The sequence below is a fragment of the Epinephelus fuscoguttatus genome, linkage group LG9, assembly GCF_011397635.1.
Source record: "Epinephelus fuscoguttatus linkage group LG9, E.fuscoguttatus.final_Chr_v1".
In the NCBI taxonomy this organism is placed as follows: domain Eukaryota; kingdom Metazoa; phylum Chordata; class Actinopteri; order Perciformes; family Serranidae; genus Epinephelus; species Epinephelus fuscoguttatus.
Window position 1 is genome coordinate 41,868,841 of NC_064760.1, and position 19,823 is coordinate 41,888,663.

The 19,823-nt window shown below is 43.1% G+C and overlaps 1 protein-coding gene across 3 annotated transcripts; it reads right to left on the reverse strand.

Moving 5' to 3' along the window:
• Nucleotides 1–731: 731 nt before the first annotated feature.
• Nucleotides 732–13,305, reverse strand: pcdh18b (protocadherin 18b). 3 transcript variants are annotated; one of them, XM_049585634.1, is made up of 4 exons: nt 10,407–13,305; nt 9,841–9,896; nt 9,304–9,473; nt 732–2,222 (listed from the first exon to the last, which is right to left on the reverse strand). In XM_049585634.1, the coding sequence occupies exons 1-4, from the start codon at nt 12,906–12,908 to the stop codon at nt 1,264–1,266; spliced, it is 3,687 nt and encodes a 1,228-aa protein (XP_049441591.1). In that variant the 5' UTR covers nt 12,909–13,305; the 3' UTR covers nt 732–1,263. The 3 variants fall into 3 exon arrangements, with proteins under 3 accessions (XP_049441591.1, XP_049441592.1, XP_049441589.1); XM_049585635.1 differs by having other exon boundaries at nt 9,358–9,473; nt 9,841–9,929; XM_049585632.1 differs by having other exon boundaries at nt 9,841–9,929; nt 10,407–13,304.
• Between the last annotated feature and the right edge of the window lie 6,518 nt (nt 13,306–19,823).

Here is a 19,823-nt window from a genome sequence, read left to right on the forward strand (position 1 = left end):
CTGCTGATGTACTCTTCATCAGCACCCATGGAGTGCCTTTTGTCCAATCAAATTAGTGCTTAATGTACATCATTTGACCTCTTACTTCAATAAGATTGTACGCAGTTGTTAACAAACCAGTCTCACCACAAGGTCCATTTAGAAGCTGTTCTGGAGCATTTGGTCAAACGGATGTCTTTAAAGTGCTTATAAAAATGGAAATTTAAACAACTATAATTTTCTGACAACAGAGCAAACTGTTGAGGAAGATCATATGATGCATTTCAAAGGACCAGGACAGCTACTGTGAGGACCTTGTGGTGACATGTCTCTGTCACCTATTTGCTTCATATTTATTTGCATGCATCCTCTATTTCCTATCAAAATGTATGACTCCTTTTTGATTGATTGTTGTGGCCTGTGGTTGTGAGTTTTATGCCTGATAAAGGCTTACGACTTAAATGTTTACTTAAAGGGATAGCGCACCCAAAAATGAAAATTCAGAATTTTCATTTTTGGGTGCACTGTCCCTTTAAGTTAATGTTGACAGTGTACAGAAAGTCTGACCTCCATGACCTCCAATTCTAAGATGAGGCAAACCCTAAAGAGCCACTCAAACTCCTCTCAGTGGAATTTTGTTAATCTGAGATCATATGTATATGATTGTAAACGTACAATGTATAAGATACTATCAAACCTCCCAGTGGCACAGCACAACTCAAATATAAACCACGTACACCTGAGTGCTTGTGTAATACTTTTATTTGTGTACCATCCCCTTTCCCACAATAATCCACAAAGACACGTGTCCATTAATTCATTAATATATTCATGTATACATATCATAGTGACAAATAAAAAAGAATCACAATACAAAAGACAATTTAAATATGTAGAATGTCGATCGCATGTCAAAGTCTTGATTCAACATTTTTGTACTCAACATGCATTCAAAATACAAAAATAGACTTCTGATTAAGTTTATATACACTTTTTTTTTATAAATATAAGTATACAAATGTATTTTTAAAATACAAAGATAAATACAGTCACATAGTGTACATTGTGTACCAAACCAGCAATTACAAACATTTTTTTTTTTGGATATTTAGCATTCACAAAACACAATTATTACATTAGTAATGCAACTTTAACGACAATTGCAGGTCTTGTTTTTTGTCTTTTTTCTGTCCTTTTGCCACCCACTGTCCCTTACTTTTATTCTGAAGTAAAGGAAGCAGTCAGTGGGTGGTGAATAAATTAAGAGGGTAAGAAACAGGAAGTCTAGCTCTGCCGGACATCCTGTAAGAGTTTGTTTATCTCAGCCACCAGCTCGCTGGCATCCACCAGCTCATGTCGGCTGTCGCTGCGTTTGCCCTGAAGGTGGCTGAGCACCGAGTCAAAATCGTCCTCCTCGTAGTTCTCTGGGATCTCCTCCATGGCTGGCAGCCATTTGGAGGAGGGCCCAGGGAGTGCCACGGGCACTGCCACCGGGGCTGGGGAGGCCTGCACCATGGTGGGGCTGACCAGTGCAGTGAGCAGGGGGCTGCTGTGGGGTTTGGGGGGGTGGGCGCTGTTCTGGGGACTGTTTTTGGGCGCCTGCGAGCCCTTGTGGCTGCTGCTCTGAGAGCTGAGCTTGGTGCTGGGTTTCAGGGTGTGGTAGCTGCCAGCCTGGTGGTGGCCAGATGGGCCGATGCTGCTGCCTGGGTTCTGGAAGTGGGTGTTGGCAGCCCAGGCTGCCACACCCTGCTGGTGGACAGAGGGGTTGGGCTTGCCAGGGAGATGGCCCCTCCTGCGATCTAAAGATCCAGTCATGGGTACACCCACCCCACTGAGACTAGTCCCCTTTTGGTTCTCATTGACCTGGATATATGAGTCCAAACCCTGGGGTAGCAACCGCTGGAACACACTACTCATCTCCGACAGCAATGACGTGGTCCCACAGAGGTCTTCATCTCTGGCCTCGCCCCCATGGTCCCCTCCCCCCTCCTCCTCTGCACCGTCCTCACCCCCGAGGTCCTTGCCAAAGGTGGAGAAGCTCTGGTTCCGTGCAGGGCCAGTGTCAGTGCAGGGCTGGGGTGTCTTTTCCTGGGAGAGGTCAGTTGCTTGGCGGGCTTCTTCTCCAGGGATGTAGAGGTTGCTGCGGTAGTCAGAGGAGGATGAGGCCGGAGAGGCCAGGGGGGGCATCCAGCACTGATCTGAGTGACCCAGGACACGACACTCCTCTGTGCACAACCTCATAGCTGTAGAGAAAGACAGAAATACTCATCAGTTCTCAAAAACACTGAGCTGTAATACAGTGAAAAGCACAAAATCCTCACATTTCAGAAGCTGGAACCAGAGAATGTTCATCACAACTGACACTATTAATTGTTTAATTATTTCAGCTGTATTTACAGTAAGACATTAGGCTGTACTGTAGTTGGTTTAGCAACTGTATATGTACATACATACATTTGCATGGCACTTCATGTGCCATGCAAATGTATGTATGTGAGTGTACACAAGTGTACAAGAAAAGAATGTGACAAGGAACTGCAAATATGAATTGTTTTAAGGGTCATAAATCCCTTAAAAGGTGGACTTTCTTATAAATATACTAACAATGCACTTATTCTAATGATCAGTCAGTAATATCAGTAGTGCTACTAAAGACATAATCAAGTGTACGTGACTTGCTACATTGAGACACTAGTGTGTTGTACTTAAATATTCTTAAGTACATCTTTTATTACTAATGCTGTGCTTTTATTAAGTGTACTTTGTAACTGCTTTAAGTATATTTCAATTCCTGTTTTCAGATATGTTCATACACTTAAATAAGAATGAGTCGAAAATACTTGTAATGACCTTTCATGAGCACTTAAAATATTATTTAAAAAATACTTACAGTTTAAACTAAGTTGGATTAAAGTATATATTTTTTAAAAGTATAGCATTAATAGAAAAAGTTGTATTTAAGTACATCCTAATTGTAAGGGTGGGGGGAAAAAATCGATACAGCATAGTATTGCGATATTTTTGCGTGGCAATATCATAACGATACTCTGAGAATCAATCTTTTAAATTACTTAAATTATTAATGTTACAAAAACAAATTATATATACATTATGTATGTTATTGCACTATGTTTACAGTCACAATATTATTGTATTGTGACTTAAGTATCGTTATGATATCATATCATGGGACCTCTGGTGATTCCCACCTCTACTTCATGGTGTTTCAGAATAGTACAGCCAAGTTTCAGTGTATCTTTCATAGTATTAATAATATTCCATTGTTAGTATATAGAAAATAGCATGTGTTTACTACATCACTAATAGGTATATTTAGTATACTGATTAAGTTCAGTCTAGTTCAATGTATTTTTTCCCCGGGAACCAAATGGACTGGTGTCAATGTCCAGTAAAAACAGTGGATCTCTATACTTAGTAATTCTAAAGTTTTTAGACAAACCAAAGGATAAATTTGATCTTTATGACCTTTCACTCTTTAAACACCATTATGTGATCTTTAAACTGCATTGTCAAGGCTTAAAATAAGGCTGTTGTAAAGATGATTCCTGTCAGTGGAGTCTTTTTTCCATCCAGATATTATTTGCCTGTCTCTCCTCAGGTGTTTTTGCCGCACTGTCTCTGGAAACACAGTGGAAATCTGCCCTAATTAGTCTGAAAGGCTCTCTGCAGGAGCACTGCCTGCTACAGTACCTTCCAATGTATTTACCACAGAGAGACAATTCAGCAAGGCCGATCAATGCCTATTACCCATTCAAAATAACTCCTCCTCTAAAAGCCCTGCATTTTTCCCTTTCAAGTCGCTCTTTTCAATATTAAATCTTCAAATAGAAAATCTCTGAAGAATAAATTAGACAAATCAAATATGCCAACTTAAAGCCTTCATTAAAGGAGTGCAGTGCTTTTCAGTCGTGCTATTGAGGGACTTCATTATCCCCTCATTAACATGAAAGGAACATTTATAATACATCTTAGAGCAGATGAAAAGTGCATTTGGGTGCAGTGGAAGAGAAAAAAAAACTGTGCGGGGGCAGCAGCCGTTTGGGTGCCCTGCTGATGAAAGGGTAAAAATAAAAGATTTAACCCAACTGATTTGTGTGTAAAAATGAAAAAAAGAACACGTCAGGCAAACATTAACTGAAAGCCAGCCTGACAGAATGACTGATTTACTTGCCAATACATTATCAGACTAGTTATTCTCAGAACTATAGAGGTACATGGCTCGCTGCCGACAATGTCTTTGTTTACCTCAGAGCTTTTCTTTTATCAAAATTGACAGGTCAAAACACTCAATGGTCAAAATCAAAGCAGCAAAGGCTGAGATGTGCTGAGTTCCAAAGTTCCAAAAGCACTGGACCCTACATTTTCCCATAATGCAACTCTTTTGTTAGATACTCCTTGCCTGATAAATTCTTAAATAAACTTCCCATGCACTCGATTCATGATGCTGCGTTTAAATTATATTTGTCTATCAAGGTGAAATAACCCTGATGACATCGCTATGACATCATCTGGGTTATTTTCCCAGAGTTGACAAAACTCCTCCAGAGCCATACAAGGTATTATACAACTGTTTTCACAAGCTGAGTAGTCCTCCTCACACATAGTATACTGACTGTGACGTATACAAGTGGTGGAGTTCATTTAATCCCTTAAATAAAAAATAAGCTTAATGCACACAGTATGCCTTCCCTCACTCCTGCCTTTGTGTGACAATGCAGTGTGTCCTCCACATCAGTGTCTATAGATGAGAGGTCCACTCATTTAGGTTCACTGACGAATGGTCAGTGTTTTTTGGTCTTAAAAATGTCCTCAATTACAAGCTTGACTCTATTTTGTCTTTAAATATTAACATAACAAACCATGTGGCCTGGGTAGAGTGGAGTTGTTATGGGTTTTTAGGTCAGGGTCTGAGACCTCTGTGCTATAAAGAGTCCAAAAATACCCCCCTCCAACAGGAGGCTGTGGTCCATCAGAACCAAAACCTTACACCACAAGAACAGTTTCTTTCCAACTACAGCTGGCCTCATCAACAAAGCCTGAAACCCTATATTTATGTTACTTGATTTTTGCAATACTTGTTTTTATTTTCATTTTCTCTTCCTGTGTTTTTGTTAAGATCCAAATACACCAAAGCAAATTCCTTGTGTATGAAAATGTACTTGTTTAACCAGATTCTGATTGTGAAAAACTGAATTGTTCAATATTTTGGAGGAAAAAAAAAGCCAATTTACTTTATTTTCAAGAGTGAGATTGGAAGATTGATATCAAGCTCATGTCTGTGTGTTAGTATGGAGTTTGAGTGGTTAGCCTTGCTGAGCATTCAGACTGGAAGCTGGGGGGAAACACACAGCTTGGCTCTGTCTAAAGCAAAGAAAAACACCTACTAACACCTGTATAGTTCTGTAATTAGCATTTCAAATATTGTTTGTTTGATGTGACAAAATGTAAAAACAACAATCTGGGGTTTTAGAGTGTGTTAATCATTCTTGACAGACGACAGTATTTTCCTCTCTGGATGACAGATTTCGTCACAGGTCTCTGTACAGGCACAATGGTGATACATCTGAAAATCTCATGGCAAGATGGCAGAAAATTGCTCCACCCAGCTGTTGTTTGCCAAGAAATAGTTCCAGCAGGTAACTTCCACAGATTGTCATTTTATATTTTATGTATGAATTGAAAAATCAGAAAAAAAAATCTATTCATAAGAGCTTTAAATGTGTTGACAGGTGTATTTTTAACCAGGGTAGCAATTTCCCCATGCTTTTAGTCTTTATGCTAAGCTAGGCTTACCACTCAAACTCCATACTAACACACGGACATGAGAGTAGTGTTGATCTTTTTATCTTGCGCTCTTAAAAAGAAAGTAAATAAGTGTATTTCCCAAAGCGTCATACCATTAGAAAACAAAAGCAGAATAAGGGGCAGAGTGGTTCTCATGAACTCTTTTAATCCTGCTGTTTTAGAGAATTTTGTGTGATCTTGAAGCATTTGAGAATGAGTTTTGCAGTGTCTCAAGCCTGAAGGTACATTCCCTTGTAATATACTGTATAAAATATTCTGCATCTAGATGGGCTCCAAACAAAGAGTTTCTACTTCATTCTTCCTTTGAGCAAGAAGGGCTACCATATCCAGCCATAATGACAGGGCAGCGACTAAATGCTGCTTGAAATCATCCATGCTGCAGTGGACACGGGGGCGGGAGGCGGGGTGAACATACAGAAGGAGAAAGGTGAGCTTTGAGATGTAATTATGCTCTTCAGGGCTTAATCACGAGCCCAACTCGGAGCCGACTCCATAGCAACTATTCGTCACATGGCAATTAAATGCCTCCTTTTCATCAGAGGAGCATGAGGGCTTCAGTTTGGATGGCTGAAAGTGAAGGCTTGAATGTGGGGAAAAAGAAGAGTGACTAACGAGCAGAGCTATGAAGGAAGGGAGGGAGGAGGTGTTAGTGATGAGATTGTCTGCCCGTCTGGGTCGACTTTAATTGGGATGTAGCTCAAACGCGGTGTCGAGTGATGGCTGTGTGGGAAGCTGGCTGGAAAGAAGCGGGAGCTCTGGGAGGAGAGCGATGGTGTGATAAAAGAAGCTGCGGCAGCTTGCAACCTGTGTGACGGTTGTGAAGACAGGCTGAGAGACGGAGAAATTTTAAAGAGTGTGACCAAGTGTTTGCTAGGTGGGTAGAATGTTTCGAAGTCAGTAGGGTCAATCAATGTTCAACAAGTGTTCAAAGTTCTTCCTTGTTAACTCAGCTGTGGAGAGAGGAGAGGAGGGAAACTCCATGCAGTGTGACAGTAGGGAAAAGGGATGGGTGGCTGTAAAGGAGGATCAGTTGCGCTATCTGGAGAGATATCTCAAGAACTTAGTGACAGTGAGGTGAAACTTAGTGGTTGAGTACATACAGGATCATTCACATACCTCCAAGGCCAATGCACATGCAGCCACTTGTAATGCAGAACAAAAAAGGCATGCCAAAATCACTTGAACGGTGTTTTGTTAATAGGCGTCAGATGAATTAAGTGAGGTGTGGCTATGTGTTAATTCAGGATTTTTCAATCTGTTGTGGCCTGCTGGTGACAAAATTCTAAGTCCCAGGAATAGACTTGTCACTATCATGTGCCTGTTATAATCTGTTTTCAGGAGTACACAGAGAGCTGCACAAGATAGTATTTGTGAATTAAAAGACAGGTTCAGATTTTCTTCAAGACTGTCATTTGCCCATAGGTTTATTCCACAATGAGTTACTGGACCTGAAGTAGGGCTGGGTATTGTTAAAAAAATTAGGACACCTGTACTAGGTTTGCAGCAATATATTGGTTTTAAGTTACACCGTGATATAAAAGTTGACAGTTATCACACAGCATACGTTTGCTTATCTACAATATTGGGGGAAAAAATGCATCTGGACGGAGAATTTACCCTTTATTTTAGTTATTTTCAAGGGGAGACTTTTTCACATACTTCTGTTACAGAAATAGTGTCATGTTTCAATTAGGCTATAGTGATAAAACATTTGTTCAACCAAAAATACACCTTCCGTTTTCATTCCTGTTAGAGTTATTCTGACTGATAATGATATAAAGTATGTGATACCATGGTACCGTGAAACCGCTATATCTTCTGAGACAGTTATCATACCATGAAAATCTCATACCCTTGCAACCCTTTAGCACCTAGTACCAATGTCAGTTCCTTTAAAGTGATACCCATACCAATAGAGTATCTGATACCTTTATTTCTTTGATATCCATCATGTGAATGGAAGCATTCAGTTGCATACAATGCCACCAGATGCCACAGGTATGTATCATAACCATACTTTCAAACATTTTGGTGGCATGTCAGTATGCTGAACTGCCAACTCCATCAAATACATTGTGCTCAACTTAACCATACCACTGTTTGGTGACTCACACTGACTGTTTAGGTTGTAGCTGCTGCAGTAGTGGGCCAATTACATGTTGCATTAAATTGAGGAACGCTTGCAGTGATTGGCTTTGAGAACATCATGCAAAGAGTAATATTTTTCTATATGTGGGTACAAAAAGGATCGAATGCAGGTGTTGTTTGACTGGAGAAGTTTCAGTATTATTTGGTACTGGGTTATTTCGGACCATACCTTAAAGGTATTGAGTACCAATACCCAGCCCTACCCTGAAGTGATGATATCCACAGTTGAGTCCACTGTAAGTGATGGGAGACAAAATCCATAGTCCTCGTTCTGAGTAAAATACTGTCTTAAGTTCAGTTTAAGTAACAAGGCTTCGACAGTCCAGGTAATGTCAAGTGGGTATCTTTCAATGTTAATATCTTTTTGTACAAGACCCCCTCTTCATTTCCAGGGGACTATGAAACTCTAATATTACAGTAGTTACAGTCTCAAAAGGTTGCAACTTTGGTAGATTGTGCAACTCAGGCTGCTGAAGCCTCACATTAGCCTTGCCTGAACCTTGGAATGCCTCTTTGCACAGAGTGAGGACTGTGGATTTCGTCTCCCATCACACTTACATTGGGATTGTGCAAGAAAGGGATAGCATCAGGGCCAGTTTAGATAGGATGAATGATAACAGTAACCAATAACTGAGAATCTGAATATATCCTTTAAGATTTATAATTCAAAACTATTTGTTCAATCATCTGGTGACCTCTAGATGGGGTTGCTACTCCAAGGTTGAGCCATATTTAAAGATTAAGGCAAGACATTGTGGGCCAGTGTTTGATCAGAGTAAGTGAAGTATGTTTAATTACCATGTAGTGAAGTTGTTGCAATAGTTACTTGCAGTTTACATGTATCATGTTAATTGTAAATCTTTTAGGAGCTAAAAGATTAGTCAAATTGTTTGATTTGTCAGTGAATAGGCAACCAATCAGCAACAATTTAGGTAAAAATAGCCAACATTTTTTGGTTCCAGCCTCTGAATTTTTGCTTTTCTACACATTACATGACACTAAACTAAATATCTTTGGGTTTGGAAATATTCAAGTACTTATGAGACATCACCTTGAGATTTGCAAAGTTGTCATGAGCATTTATCACTTTTTTATAAAGATTTATAAAGTCATTCATTTATGAATTATTAGACAAAGTACTGAGCAGTTTCATCAACACTTTAAAATTTAGATACAGTACAAGGATTTTAGGAAACTTACAGTGCAATATATGGAGTTAACGGACTGATGCATTGTAAAAACTAATAAAAGACAACTTTGGATTCAGGACTAGATGCTAATACAGAAGAGAAATGATTGGGGTATGAAGGGAGGGCTGTGGGGTGTGGGGGATCAGGGCCAGGGGTGTACCTGCATGCGTTCTGTGCTGGCCATCAGGGGCATATATCTCAGTAAAGCCCTCACCAAGGAGCCTATCCATGGGTGACTCCCTGCCAGGCTCGTAGTCGCTGTCACCAGCCTCGCTGTCTCCACGACCGCTGTCCTTCAGACTGAATTTATCCATCTCATTCAGGGCATATCTGCACACAAAGACAGACGGAGAGACGTGAACCCCCTCTCTGAGAGTACTGGCTAGTCATTGACGATAATATTATCAAATAGTTAAGGGAATGCCATGCTACTGATGGAAAATAAGGTGCACAGAGAGGCAGAGAGTGCTCTGCCGAAGAGGTTTTACATAAAATTATGCAAATGGGAAGTTACTGAGCATACAGTTTGACACTAAACCAAAAAGCTACTGGATGTGGATTTAAGGGACTGTGTAAAAGCACTGACAACAGCCAAAATCATGTGGGAATGATATTATAGTGGTGTACACAAGAGTATCCCTTAATTGTGACCTTACTTCTGTCTTTCTTTTAAAGCATAATTTTCTGTATACATTACCTGTAGCTCCTGGTGTATTTGTTGCCTCTGAAACTTGGTCGTGGCTGGTACTGGCCCTGATGGAGCATGGACAGAAGCTGTGAAACTTGCTACAATCCCAAGAGAAACAAAAAAAAAAGACAAAAAAGAAAGAAAAAAGACAAAAATAAAAGGAAAAAATGAAGAGGGGAAATGAATGGAGTCAAACAAGCAAGGCCACAAGACAATGTTGGGGTAGGGATTGTGGGTAAGGGGAAAGGGTGGGGGGATGGCATGACATTGTGACTTGCTCCAGAATGTGATGGTTAACAAAAACATGACACATAGGGCTGGAAGTAACAGAATATGGGAGCAAGTGATAAATTCAGAACAAATACTGAATATAAGACGAATAATGTTGCACAGTATAGGATTTTGGACAGAAATTTTCAAGTGGATTATGTTTTGGTTTTTACAGATGCATACTCAAGCCTTAAAACACTTCAAGCTGTGTGTTAATGCTACTTATAGCACAAACAGTAGTAATGACAGAACATCTAATTTTACAGAAAATTATCATGGAAGAAACTGAAATCTCATTGTCTTACCTCTACAGGAGGAGTGGCGTGGGCCAGCTCTAGGGCAAAGTTCTCTGGCACATGATTGGAAGAGATGGTGACCAGGCTGTTGAGGGACTGGCGGCTATGATGGCTCTGCCTGCTCCCCAGGGTGCCCCTCTCAGGTGTAGGGGAGGCTGAGGGGGAGCGTGGGTGGGCCCGTACAGGAAGAGTCCCGTTGACGGTTGGGACCAGGGTGATGTCTGCTTTGTGGATCTGCCTGGCAGGCTTCTTGGGGTGGTTCTGGTAGCTGTTCTCTGCCACACGGCAGTTGTAGTTGTGTCTGGGGTCTTTCTTCTCACGGCTGCAGCGGGCAGTGGCGAACATTACCATGACGATGAGCAGCAGAGCGCAAACAGCACCCAGAGAGATGATGACGATGAGGGAGAGATCCAGTGGAGCCTGGCTAGAGCCAGTGGGATAGAGAGGGGGGAGGATGTCCATATTCTCCTGCAGGGAGAGCCTGAAGAGGGCCCCTGTGGACAGTCGAATGGTGCCCCTGTCCTGCACTTCTATCCTGATCTCCATCACCTCCCGTGGAGCCTGCTCCAGGCTGGCATTAGTTCTGAGCTCACATCGCCGAGCGTCCATCACAAAAAGGCCATCCTCATTGCCACCAACAATGGCGCAGCTCACCTCTCCGTTGGTGCCAGCATCGCGGTCTGTGACTTTGAGCGCTGTGATCAGCTGACCAGGTGATGCATACTTCCACACTGGCAGCTCAGCGGTGTGATTCCGGAGGGAGGGGGAGTGGATGACGGGTGGGTTGTCATTTTCATCCAGAACAGTTAGCAGGACAGTGGTGTTAGTTGACAGCACAGGGTTTCCCCCATCACGTGCCTGAACAGTGAAGGCGATCCGGCTGACATCTTCGTGGTCAAAGCTGCGTAAGGCATAGATGGCGCCATTAGAAGGGTCAATGGTGACGTAGGTGGAGATGGGACTCCCCTGAACCAGAGCATCTATGATGGTGTAGGTGACCTGGCCATTGGTGCCCAGATCTGGATCTGAGGCCACCACGGTCATCAGGTAGGCTCCAGGAGAGTTGTTCTCTGATTTAAAGACCTCGTAGCGGCTCTTTTCAAAACACGGGGGATTGTCGTTTTCATCCAGCACCTGAACAGTGAAGTGTTTGATGGTGGAGAGGCTGGGGGAGCCCCTGTCCTCAGCTATGACTGTCAGACTGTACTCTGACCTCTTCTCCCTGTCCAGTGAGACATTGGTGAGAATCATGTAATTCTTCTCGTGGGTCTTCTGGAGTCTGAAGTGGCCGTGGCCGTGCAGCCGGCACACCACCTCACCGTTGAGCCCAGCATCGCTGTCGTCAACACGCACCAGAGCTATGAAGGTGTCCACTGGGGCACCTTCTGAAATGTAGGCCACCTCCTCTTTTCCAGGCGTCATCAGGTTGATGTTTATCTCTGGTTTGTTGTCATTTACATCCACCACTTTCACCACAATTTTGCAAAGTCCAGGAATGGAATTAGGGCCCAAGTCCTGAGCCTGAACATCCAGCTCATAAGAAGCAGTGGTTTCATAGTCCACTTTTTTAATAAGAGTAATGTGGCCATTTTCTGGGTTTATCTTAAATGTTTCCAAGATCTTTGGCGAGACATGACTGCTGAAAGAGTAGACTATTTTCCCATTAGTGCCCTCGTCTGGATCTGTGGCGTTTAAATCAATGATTAGAGTCCCTAGGGGAGAGTTTTCCAGCAAATTGATAATATAGGCCTGCTCGTCAAAGGCTGGGCTGTTGTCGTTGGAATCCGAGATGCTGATCTTAAGCAAAGTAGAGCCAGACTTTGGGGGCACGCCATTATCCGAGGCCGTGAGCTGCAGCTGGTAACTGGACTGCACCTCCCGGTCCAACTCCCTCATGACCACCAGCTCTGCGTACTTGGCCCCATCAGTCCTGGTCCTCACATCGATCTTGAAGAAGTTATTTGGTGTCAGGGAGTACGTGTGCAGGGAGTTTTCCCCGACGTCGGCATCCACAGCGCCGTCCAGCGGGATGCGCGTCCCCACAGACGCGCTCTCCGAGATCTCAATGGGGACGATGGCGCGGGAGAAGTGCGGGGAGTTGTCGTTAATGTCCAGCACTTCCACCTCCACATGAAACAGCTGCAAGTACTCCGTTGGGAGTGTGACCACATCGAATTCAATCGAGCAGTTCAAGTTTTTCTCACAGAGCTTCTCACGGTCGATTTTGGTGCCAATGCTGATCTCTCCGTCCTCCTCTCGGACAGACAGGAACGGCGTACTCCCTCGCTGCATAGCGCGGAACCGAAAGGTCAGGGAACTCGGTAGTTTGGATAAAACCCCGGCTACATCTTCCTTTAACCGTGCAATTACCGTGCCCACTTTCTGCTCCTCGTAAACTTTATATTTCAAAGTCTTGCCGGTGGTGCCGTGCATAAGCGCAACCAAAAGCAGTAGTTTGAATAGTGCCGAAGAGAATAAATTTCCTTTGGTTTGGATCATTTTTGCCTGCATCTTCTGTGCGCACACTGTGGCGATTACTTCCACAGAGGGGAAAAAATTCGGGGGGGAGGGAATAGATGTCTTCTCAGACGTCTGGCATGTTAAATCCACCGCTGCTGCTCACTGCCACAAAACAACTCCGCAAAAAAGATAATGAGGAGAAAAAAATAAATAAATAGATAAATTAGTAAACTGTCCTTCTATTGGAAAAGAAAAGCACACAAAAGCAAATCTCCTTTGCAATCTCCTTGTAGACAGATCTGTTGCATATATCGACATATGCCCGTCGCCTCATGTGTGTGTGCGCGCCGGTGGATGAGTGAGAGTGTATGTCTGAGGCGAAGAAAAGACGCAGCTTTCTCCCAGTCTGTGTGTGAGAGTGAGTGAGTGAGCAAGAGAGAGAGAAGAGAGAGAGAGAAGGAGGGAGTCTGTGTGTGTGCGCGCCCTACTCCGTGCGCTCTGCTCTGTCGCCGCTCCAGTCTCTCTCCACCCGCCCCGCACCCAAACTGCGTCTCTTTTCCACACAAAAACACTCCCCCCACCTCTTCCACTCCCTCGCCCCCTCTCCTACTAAATCACCAGAATGGCCTCCTTCAAGCAGCACAGGAGGAACTATTGATGGCAGCCCCGTGTCTCTCTCTCTCTCCCACCTCCTTCCCCAAAACAGAAGACACCCCAGTATCGAAAGTGTGCCACAACAATGGGCCAGAGGAGGGAATATCCTGGGTTCAGCCACTTTTAACACAACTGCACGCTGACCCGCGGCAGACTTACATTGTTATGGTTGCGATTCACAACGTGTGCCAACTCGGGTCTTTTGTCATGTGTGCGTAAAAAAGTTGTTGCTCTCAGAATAATAATGCCACGAGGAAGGCAAACATGCCTATCACTCAGATGTGGTTATTTGGCCGTTGCGCACACTTTAAAACCAAATTATATAAAATATTCCTTTAATACTATTTTACTGTTTTCACGTGAAAACGTTTGTTTGTGTGCCAAAACCGAAGTCATGGCTGTCTTACAGAATGTCATAGACTGATTACCCCAGTAGTGTAATAATTTTCTTTTGGGGGCTTATGTGATCCAAAGATATCCGTTCTCTGCTTAGTGCGCACTTGGCGCGCAATGAAGAGCAAAATGTCTCTCCATCAGTTGATCCGTATGCAACCTCAACTAAATCTCAATTTATGCCTGCCTGCCTGACCCACGAGCAAGTTTATCCATCTTTAAATATGGGCCTCACATGTGTGGAGCCAAATATGCCCATGAGTCATTGTGGTTCTGTGCTCACCACCAACAAAAGACCAAAAAATCTTTCCCTATCACAGTCCCTATTTTGTAACTCCAAAGAGCGAAATCTTAGCCAGTGTACACAACTGTATAATGTGCTCACCATAAGTTTGCCTTCATTTTCTTTTTGTGGCTTATAGTATTTCTAAAACGATGTCATTTCTTTCATCTCTGTGCGCAAAGGCCATTAAATCCCATTTTTGTCTCCCTGATTAAAAAAAGGTTACGCTGGCTGTAGGTCATTGGGCACCCAATGTGTGTAACTTTATATCCGAGATCACTGTCAAACTGTTGAAACAAGCTATGTTTTTGCGCATTTCCTCCGGCGCCTCAGTTGCCAAAACAGAACAAATTATAGATATCTCTGAAAATATTCATCTTAAGATCTCTGTCTCCACTTTAAGTTTTACACATTAAAATGCATTCTCATACTACGGGTTGTGGTATGTCGAGTGCTTTGCTATCCACCCATCTGACCCCCGCGTGTGCTCTTTTCACAATCATCCTCCTCCTCCTGTTGCTGCATAATAATGTTTTATGGAAGCCTACATCTCCTGATCTGACCAAATTACCATCCTGCAAACTCATAGTGTCTCTCAGAGAGCAAACAACTGGGCAAGCGGGGCTTTATGAGAGAAACACCAGGCCATCTGGCCCGGGCCTCCGACAGCCCAAACCTACAATTACCATCTATTCAGACATTGCCGCCCCCCGGCCAAATAACACCAAGTGAGAATTAGCCCCAGCTCATGTCAGATAAAATCTAATATCCTCCTCATATTGCTGTGCAGAAACTCCTCTACCAGTCTTGTATGAGTTTTCTATTCAGTAGTAATGAGAGGCAATCGGGGTACTTTGGATTGACTTTATATGGATGTGTCATAGCTGCTGATATGATTCAGTAGAGGGAAAAGGGGGGGGGGGGCATTTAAGATCAAAGAGGTTGATAAGTCTTTTTATGGCTTGTATTAATTCATTCTCCGCTCTTAAAATGTATAAAAGTTCACATCACAGCAAACATTTCTATAGTACATCCTCATCAGTGTCACAGACCCCAGTCAGCTAGCGCAAGACCATTTTGAAGGTTCCCCAGATGTCTTTCCCCCCCAAATCATTCGGAAAGTAATGAGTCGGGCTGCGCAGACTCATATTCTCAATAAGCTTCATTTAGAGTGCGAGCCATATCTGATAACCGCAGCGCTGATTGGTTTCAACAGAGCAAATTATCTGGAGCCGGCATCTTTGAGAGGATGCGTCTCTGTGATGGATTTTATCTGCATTTTAAATTCCTATGTGTGACCCGTGGGAACGGGCTCTCTGCTCCGCCATCTGTCTCTGAGAAAACACATGGACATCGGCTCCCGAGCTGGTATATACACACAGTGATGCTGAATGACTCAACAAGGGCAGTGTGTCCATTCAGTCCACAGTTAAAAGATGCTCATTTTATGCTTTCATAAAAACTGCGGCCAGTTTACAATGTCCAGTGATGATGCTGTGAGCAGGGCGTCCTCTCTGAAAATGCAGTCTGTTATTTCATATCCCTACAAAATGTGTGTTAATGTGTGTGATACCCAAAAGCTAAATTATGGCTATCTTACGGAATGTTATTTTCCGATGACCATAATGTTGCTTTAACTCCAGCTGGAGTGTTGCCTCCACTGATTTCAGGAGACAAATTGGAGAATTTACAAATAATTACAAATTTTGGCTATTTTTGTGGTCAGAGTGATGGATAAAAAGGCCACCGATGCATCAGTCCAGACTTGAATAATGCTCCCAGACATAACTTTATGTTTACACTAATTTATTTTAATTGGACACACTCACTACAATTGTCGGTGCTGTAAGGATCAAAAGTCGCCTAACTGAACTAAATCTACACGTGCTTTGTAACATTTAACTCTTGTAAGCGGTAGAGTCAAAGTTTTATCCAGCCGATTAGGCATTAACACAACCATTACGCACGATGCCAAGCTCTCTCCACGCGCAGCCACAACACTGTGGTGTCTCTCACGGGAGCAGACACGGTCCCCCGGCATGCCTACAAAGGAATAAACCGCGGATTAAAGAGTCCCGTAACATATAACAACGTTAGCCACGGGCCGGTGCCCCCTACTACACCCCCCTGGTGAGGAGCTGATGGTGCCCTAATGGCATTACTGGAGGAAGGGAACGCGCGCAAATCACGTTTCCGCTGCAAAAGGGGGTAAAAAGCCCCACACGTTACACAGATTCCAGCCAAGAAATGTCTTTAATCCCAACAGAGCAGCTGCAGAGCTGCACCCGAGGACTGTACTGTGATACTCTGAGGCATAATACAGGCTAATACGTATACAGCCACACTGTTATAGATTTGCATATCAGAATACAGTTCATATCAACAGGACCCTTTGCGTCAGCTGATGGTGATAATAATCTGAAGATGAAGATAACGATGCTGCAATCACAGGAGACATAACTTTAACTTTCCCTCTGATATAAAGCAGAAGGGCTGCTGCGGCCAGTTGGAGGGAGGCTGACTGGGTGGGTGATGTGGTGGATGCAGATATTCTGTCCCTGGGGACCATAAAATAGCTGAAAGGAGTTCGCAGGGGAGTGGGGGTGCAGGGTGACGGGCTCAGCAACTTTGTCATTGAAATGAAGCAGGAGACCCCGGTGACAAAGGCAGCGTAGCAGGTGGAGAGAGGGCGGCGCGGGGGGCCCTCCCAAACCTCCCTCCCCACGAAGAATCAGTGCGCACCCGAGGGGGATGGGGGTGGATGCTGGAAGCGGTGCTGGGGTTTGTGTGCGCTTTTTTAGAACGTGGGGACATGTGTGCTCCCTCCGTTTACACTCATCTGTCTGATTTTTTCTTGTTTCAAATTCAGATATTACGTCAAAAGGGGTTAAAGCGAGCCTATATGAACTGCGCACATGACTGAACTCCAGTCATGAATAATTGGTGGTGAGAGGAAAAAATAAGTCAGAGCAAATAAGGTAACAGTGTTAACAGCAGCACTATAATATTCAATAAAAGTCTAGTTCAAATAAATTGTTATAAATGATTTTTGATCCGCGTATGCAGATATTCAGCACTTCTCTATCTTCGTCAGGCAGAAGGGGAGTCTTGGCGTGCGTCGGGGGGGTCGGGAGGATTGTAAAGGCACGCGAGCATCTGCCACCGTCTCATTACCATGCTGTTAGCTCGCGCGAGACGGAAGGGATTTGGGCTCAGAGAGAGGGGAGTCAGGATCTTTTCCTCCACCCACCAAGCATGGCTGGAGATGACACATCAGAAAGCTGAAATGTAAATGAGACGCATAACAGCTGATCATTGGTTCAAGTGTTTGAGACATTAGAAAATGGGACTCAGTCTGAAATAAAGCTTTTATCAAAATAAGAACATGAGCTTTGATGGTACAGCATGAAAGGAAAATTCCACCCTTGCTGGTCTCCCTTAAAAAAAGCTTTAATATGTGGCCAAAAGTATGTGGACACCCAAACATTATACCCATATGCAATTGTTGAGCATGTCTTTCCAAGATGTTCCGCCAGATGCTGGGAGCTGGCTGCAGGGATTTTCATCAATCTAGCCACAACAGCTTTAGTGAGGTCCAACACTGATGTAATGTGAGCTGGTCTGGCTCACAGTTGGTGCTCCACTTCATTCCATAGGCGATGGATGGGCTTGAGGTCAGGATACTGTGGAGACCGAATACGTTCTCATCCCAACTTGTCAAATACCGACCTAATTGTCAAAATATGACGTGCTAGCAGGACACTTCCATTTTCACAGGAAATGTACAGTTTCTGCTTGTTATGCAGTCTTTTTCAAAGTACATTTACAACTTAGGTAAATCACTTCACATTTAGGTTTATTTCCTTAGGTTTAGACAAAAACATGGTTTGGCTTGAAAATAAGGGCTGTCGTTGCTAATGTCATGTAGCATCACATAACATATGTCATGTGAAAGACATCAGTACCATAGCATTCTACACATACTAGCACACTGCACTGTTGTTAAAATAACTTATTTTGGTTTCATGTGAGAAATGAACAGCAGACTCCTGGAGAAAGTCTGGTGTTTGTTTGACCCATCAACCACCCCTCCTGCCTGGGACTCTCTTGCGTTTATAATATGGTAGTTGCTGGTGGCTAAACTAAACACCTGGTATAAACAACAACACTATACTTTTCTCAAAATAGTTTTCACAAATTTGTTCTTAAAGGTACAACATGTTCACCATGTCAGAGAATCCTTAAGCAAGCAGATGTTTAAAGAGGAATTTCTGAGTTAGGAGTTACATGCTGGAGTAATCTCTGGGCGGACAAAAGTTTATCCGTCCGCTCAGTAATTCTGTGCATGTGCTGCCAGATATATTCAGCGATTTTAATTACCAGATGATGATACTGATGTCTGCAAAGGCATGATAGTACCAAACCTGGCAACCTCAATGTGAAGGCAAGACTTTCAAGAGGAGGCATATTTTCACTGCGTTAATTCTTCTCCTAGAAATAGTACATGGGATATTATCATTTTTACATTACTGGTTGTGAACACAATACAGAAAAAACATAATAATCAGTGAGCTTTTGAAGTATTCTTATGTGTCTTTAAGCTATGCTAAGCATATTGCCCTTAACACTGAGACAAGAGATTGACATCCTTCCTTTTATCCAAATAGAAAGAAACTGAACAAGGATATTTCTCAAAATGTTGAACAATTCCTTTAAAGGTAAATTCCTAGTTTCCTGCCCCCCCCCCCTAAAAGTTATGTCTCTTAACTCCGTGGTGTTCACTGTGTCTCAAGAGTTCTTTTTGTGGTGAAATGTTGCAACTTTTCCTTTTTTGCTGCATCCTCACCCTGCATTTCTTACCTCTACAGCAGATAGTTATTTCCTACATTTCTGAAATGTTGTTCCCTCTCAGAGGAAAAGTGGCTCTTTGTCTTTGTGTGACAGTGAAGAGAAGATGTTGCGAAATTACACAAGAAAAAAGACAACAGAGAGTATGGTGACACATCTGCAACAGTGCAAGCTGCAGAACTGAATCCTTGTTTCCTCTGGATTTCTCTATGGATAATTGTTAAAGGTTAGTGCAAGTAGTTGCACTTTGATTAGAGAGACGTCAGCTTCTAGTGTCAGAGCCTTCAAACTCCATTGTAGTTATGCAGGAGCTTTCTCAGCATGATATGTTGTCTCCATTTGCAGGTATCCACAGGAACAAAAACTCTGCTGTCCACATTTTGGTCTGGGTTTGTATTTTCCTGGTTTGGTCTCATCTTCTATCTAAATGCCACAGTGTGTGCTTCTAGTGTGCTTTGTGTCAGCTTTTCAGATTTGACACTGTTCTTTTCAGCATGACAATTCCCCCGTTTACAAAGCCAGCTCCATAAAGAAATGGGCTGCTTGGATTTACCTGGGTATTAGACATATTAGTCCGGCTCACAGGAGATAGACTGTGTGTATAAACCCACCATTGGCCGCCTATTTCAGATCTCCTCCACCTCCACTGTCTCCCAACACTTTTTTGCAAGGGCACCATCTCTGCGTCCTAGGCTAAGCCAAGACAATTGTTTCTTAAAACAATTACAAACAACCCAGAACATTTTTTCCCATGATAGGGTCAACCAGATCCTTCTCCATTGTTGGGG

Bases quoted from the DNA above. Each gene is read 5' to 3' on its own strand.
- pcdh18b (XM_049585632.1), bottom strand. From the start codon at position 12,908: ATGCAGGCAAAAATGATCCAAACCAAAGGAAATTTATTCTCTTCGGCA. The intron at 9,474-9,840 runs GTAATGTATACA...CTTTGTGTGCAG, and splicing joins AAATACACCAGGAGCTACAG to ATATGCCCTGAATGAGATGG. The intron at 2,223-9,303 runs GTACACCCCTGG...CTTTCTCTACAG, and splicing joins CCAGCACAGAACGCATGCAG to CTATGAGGTTGTGCACAGAG.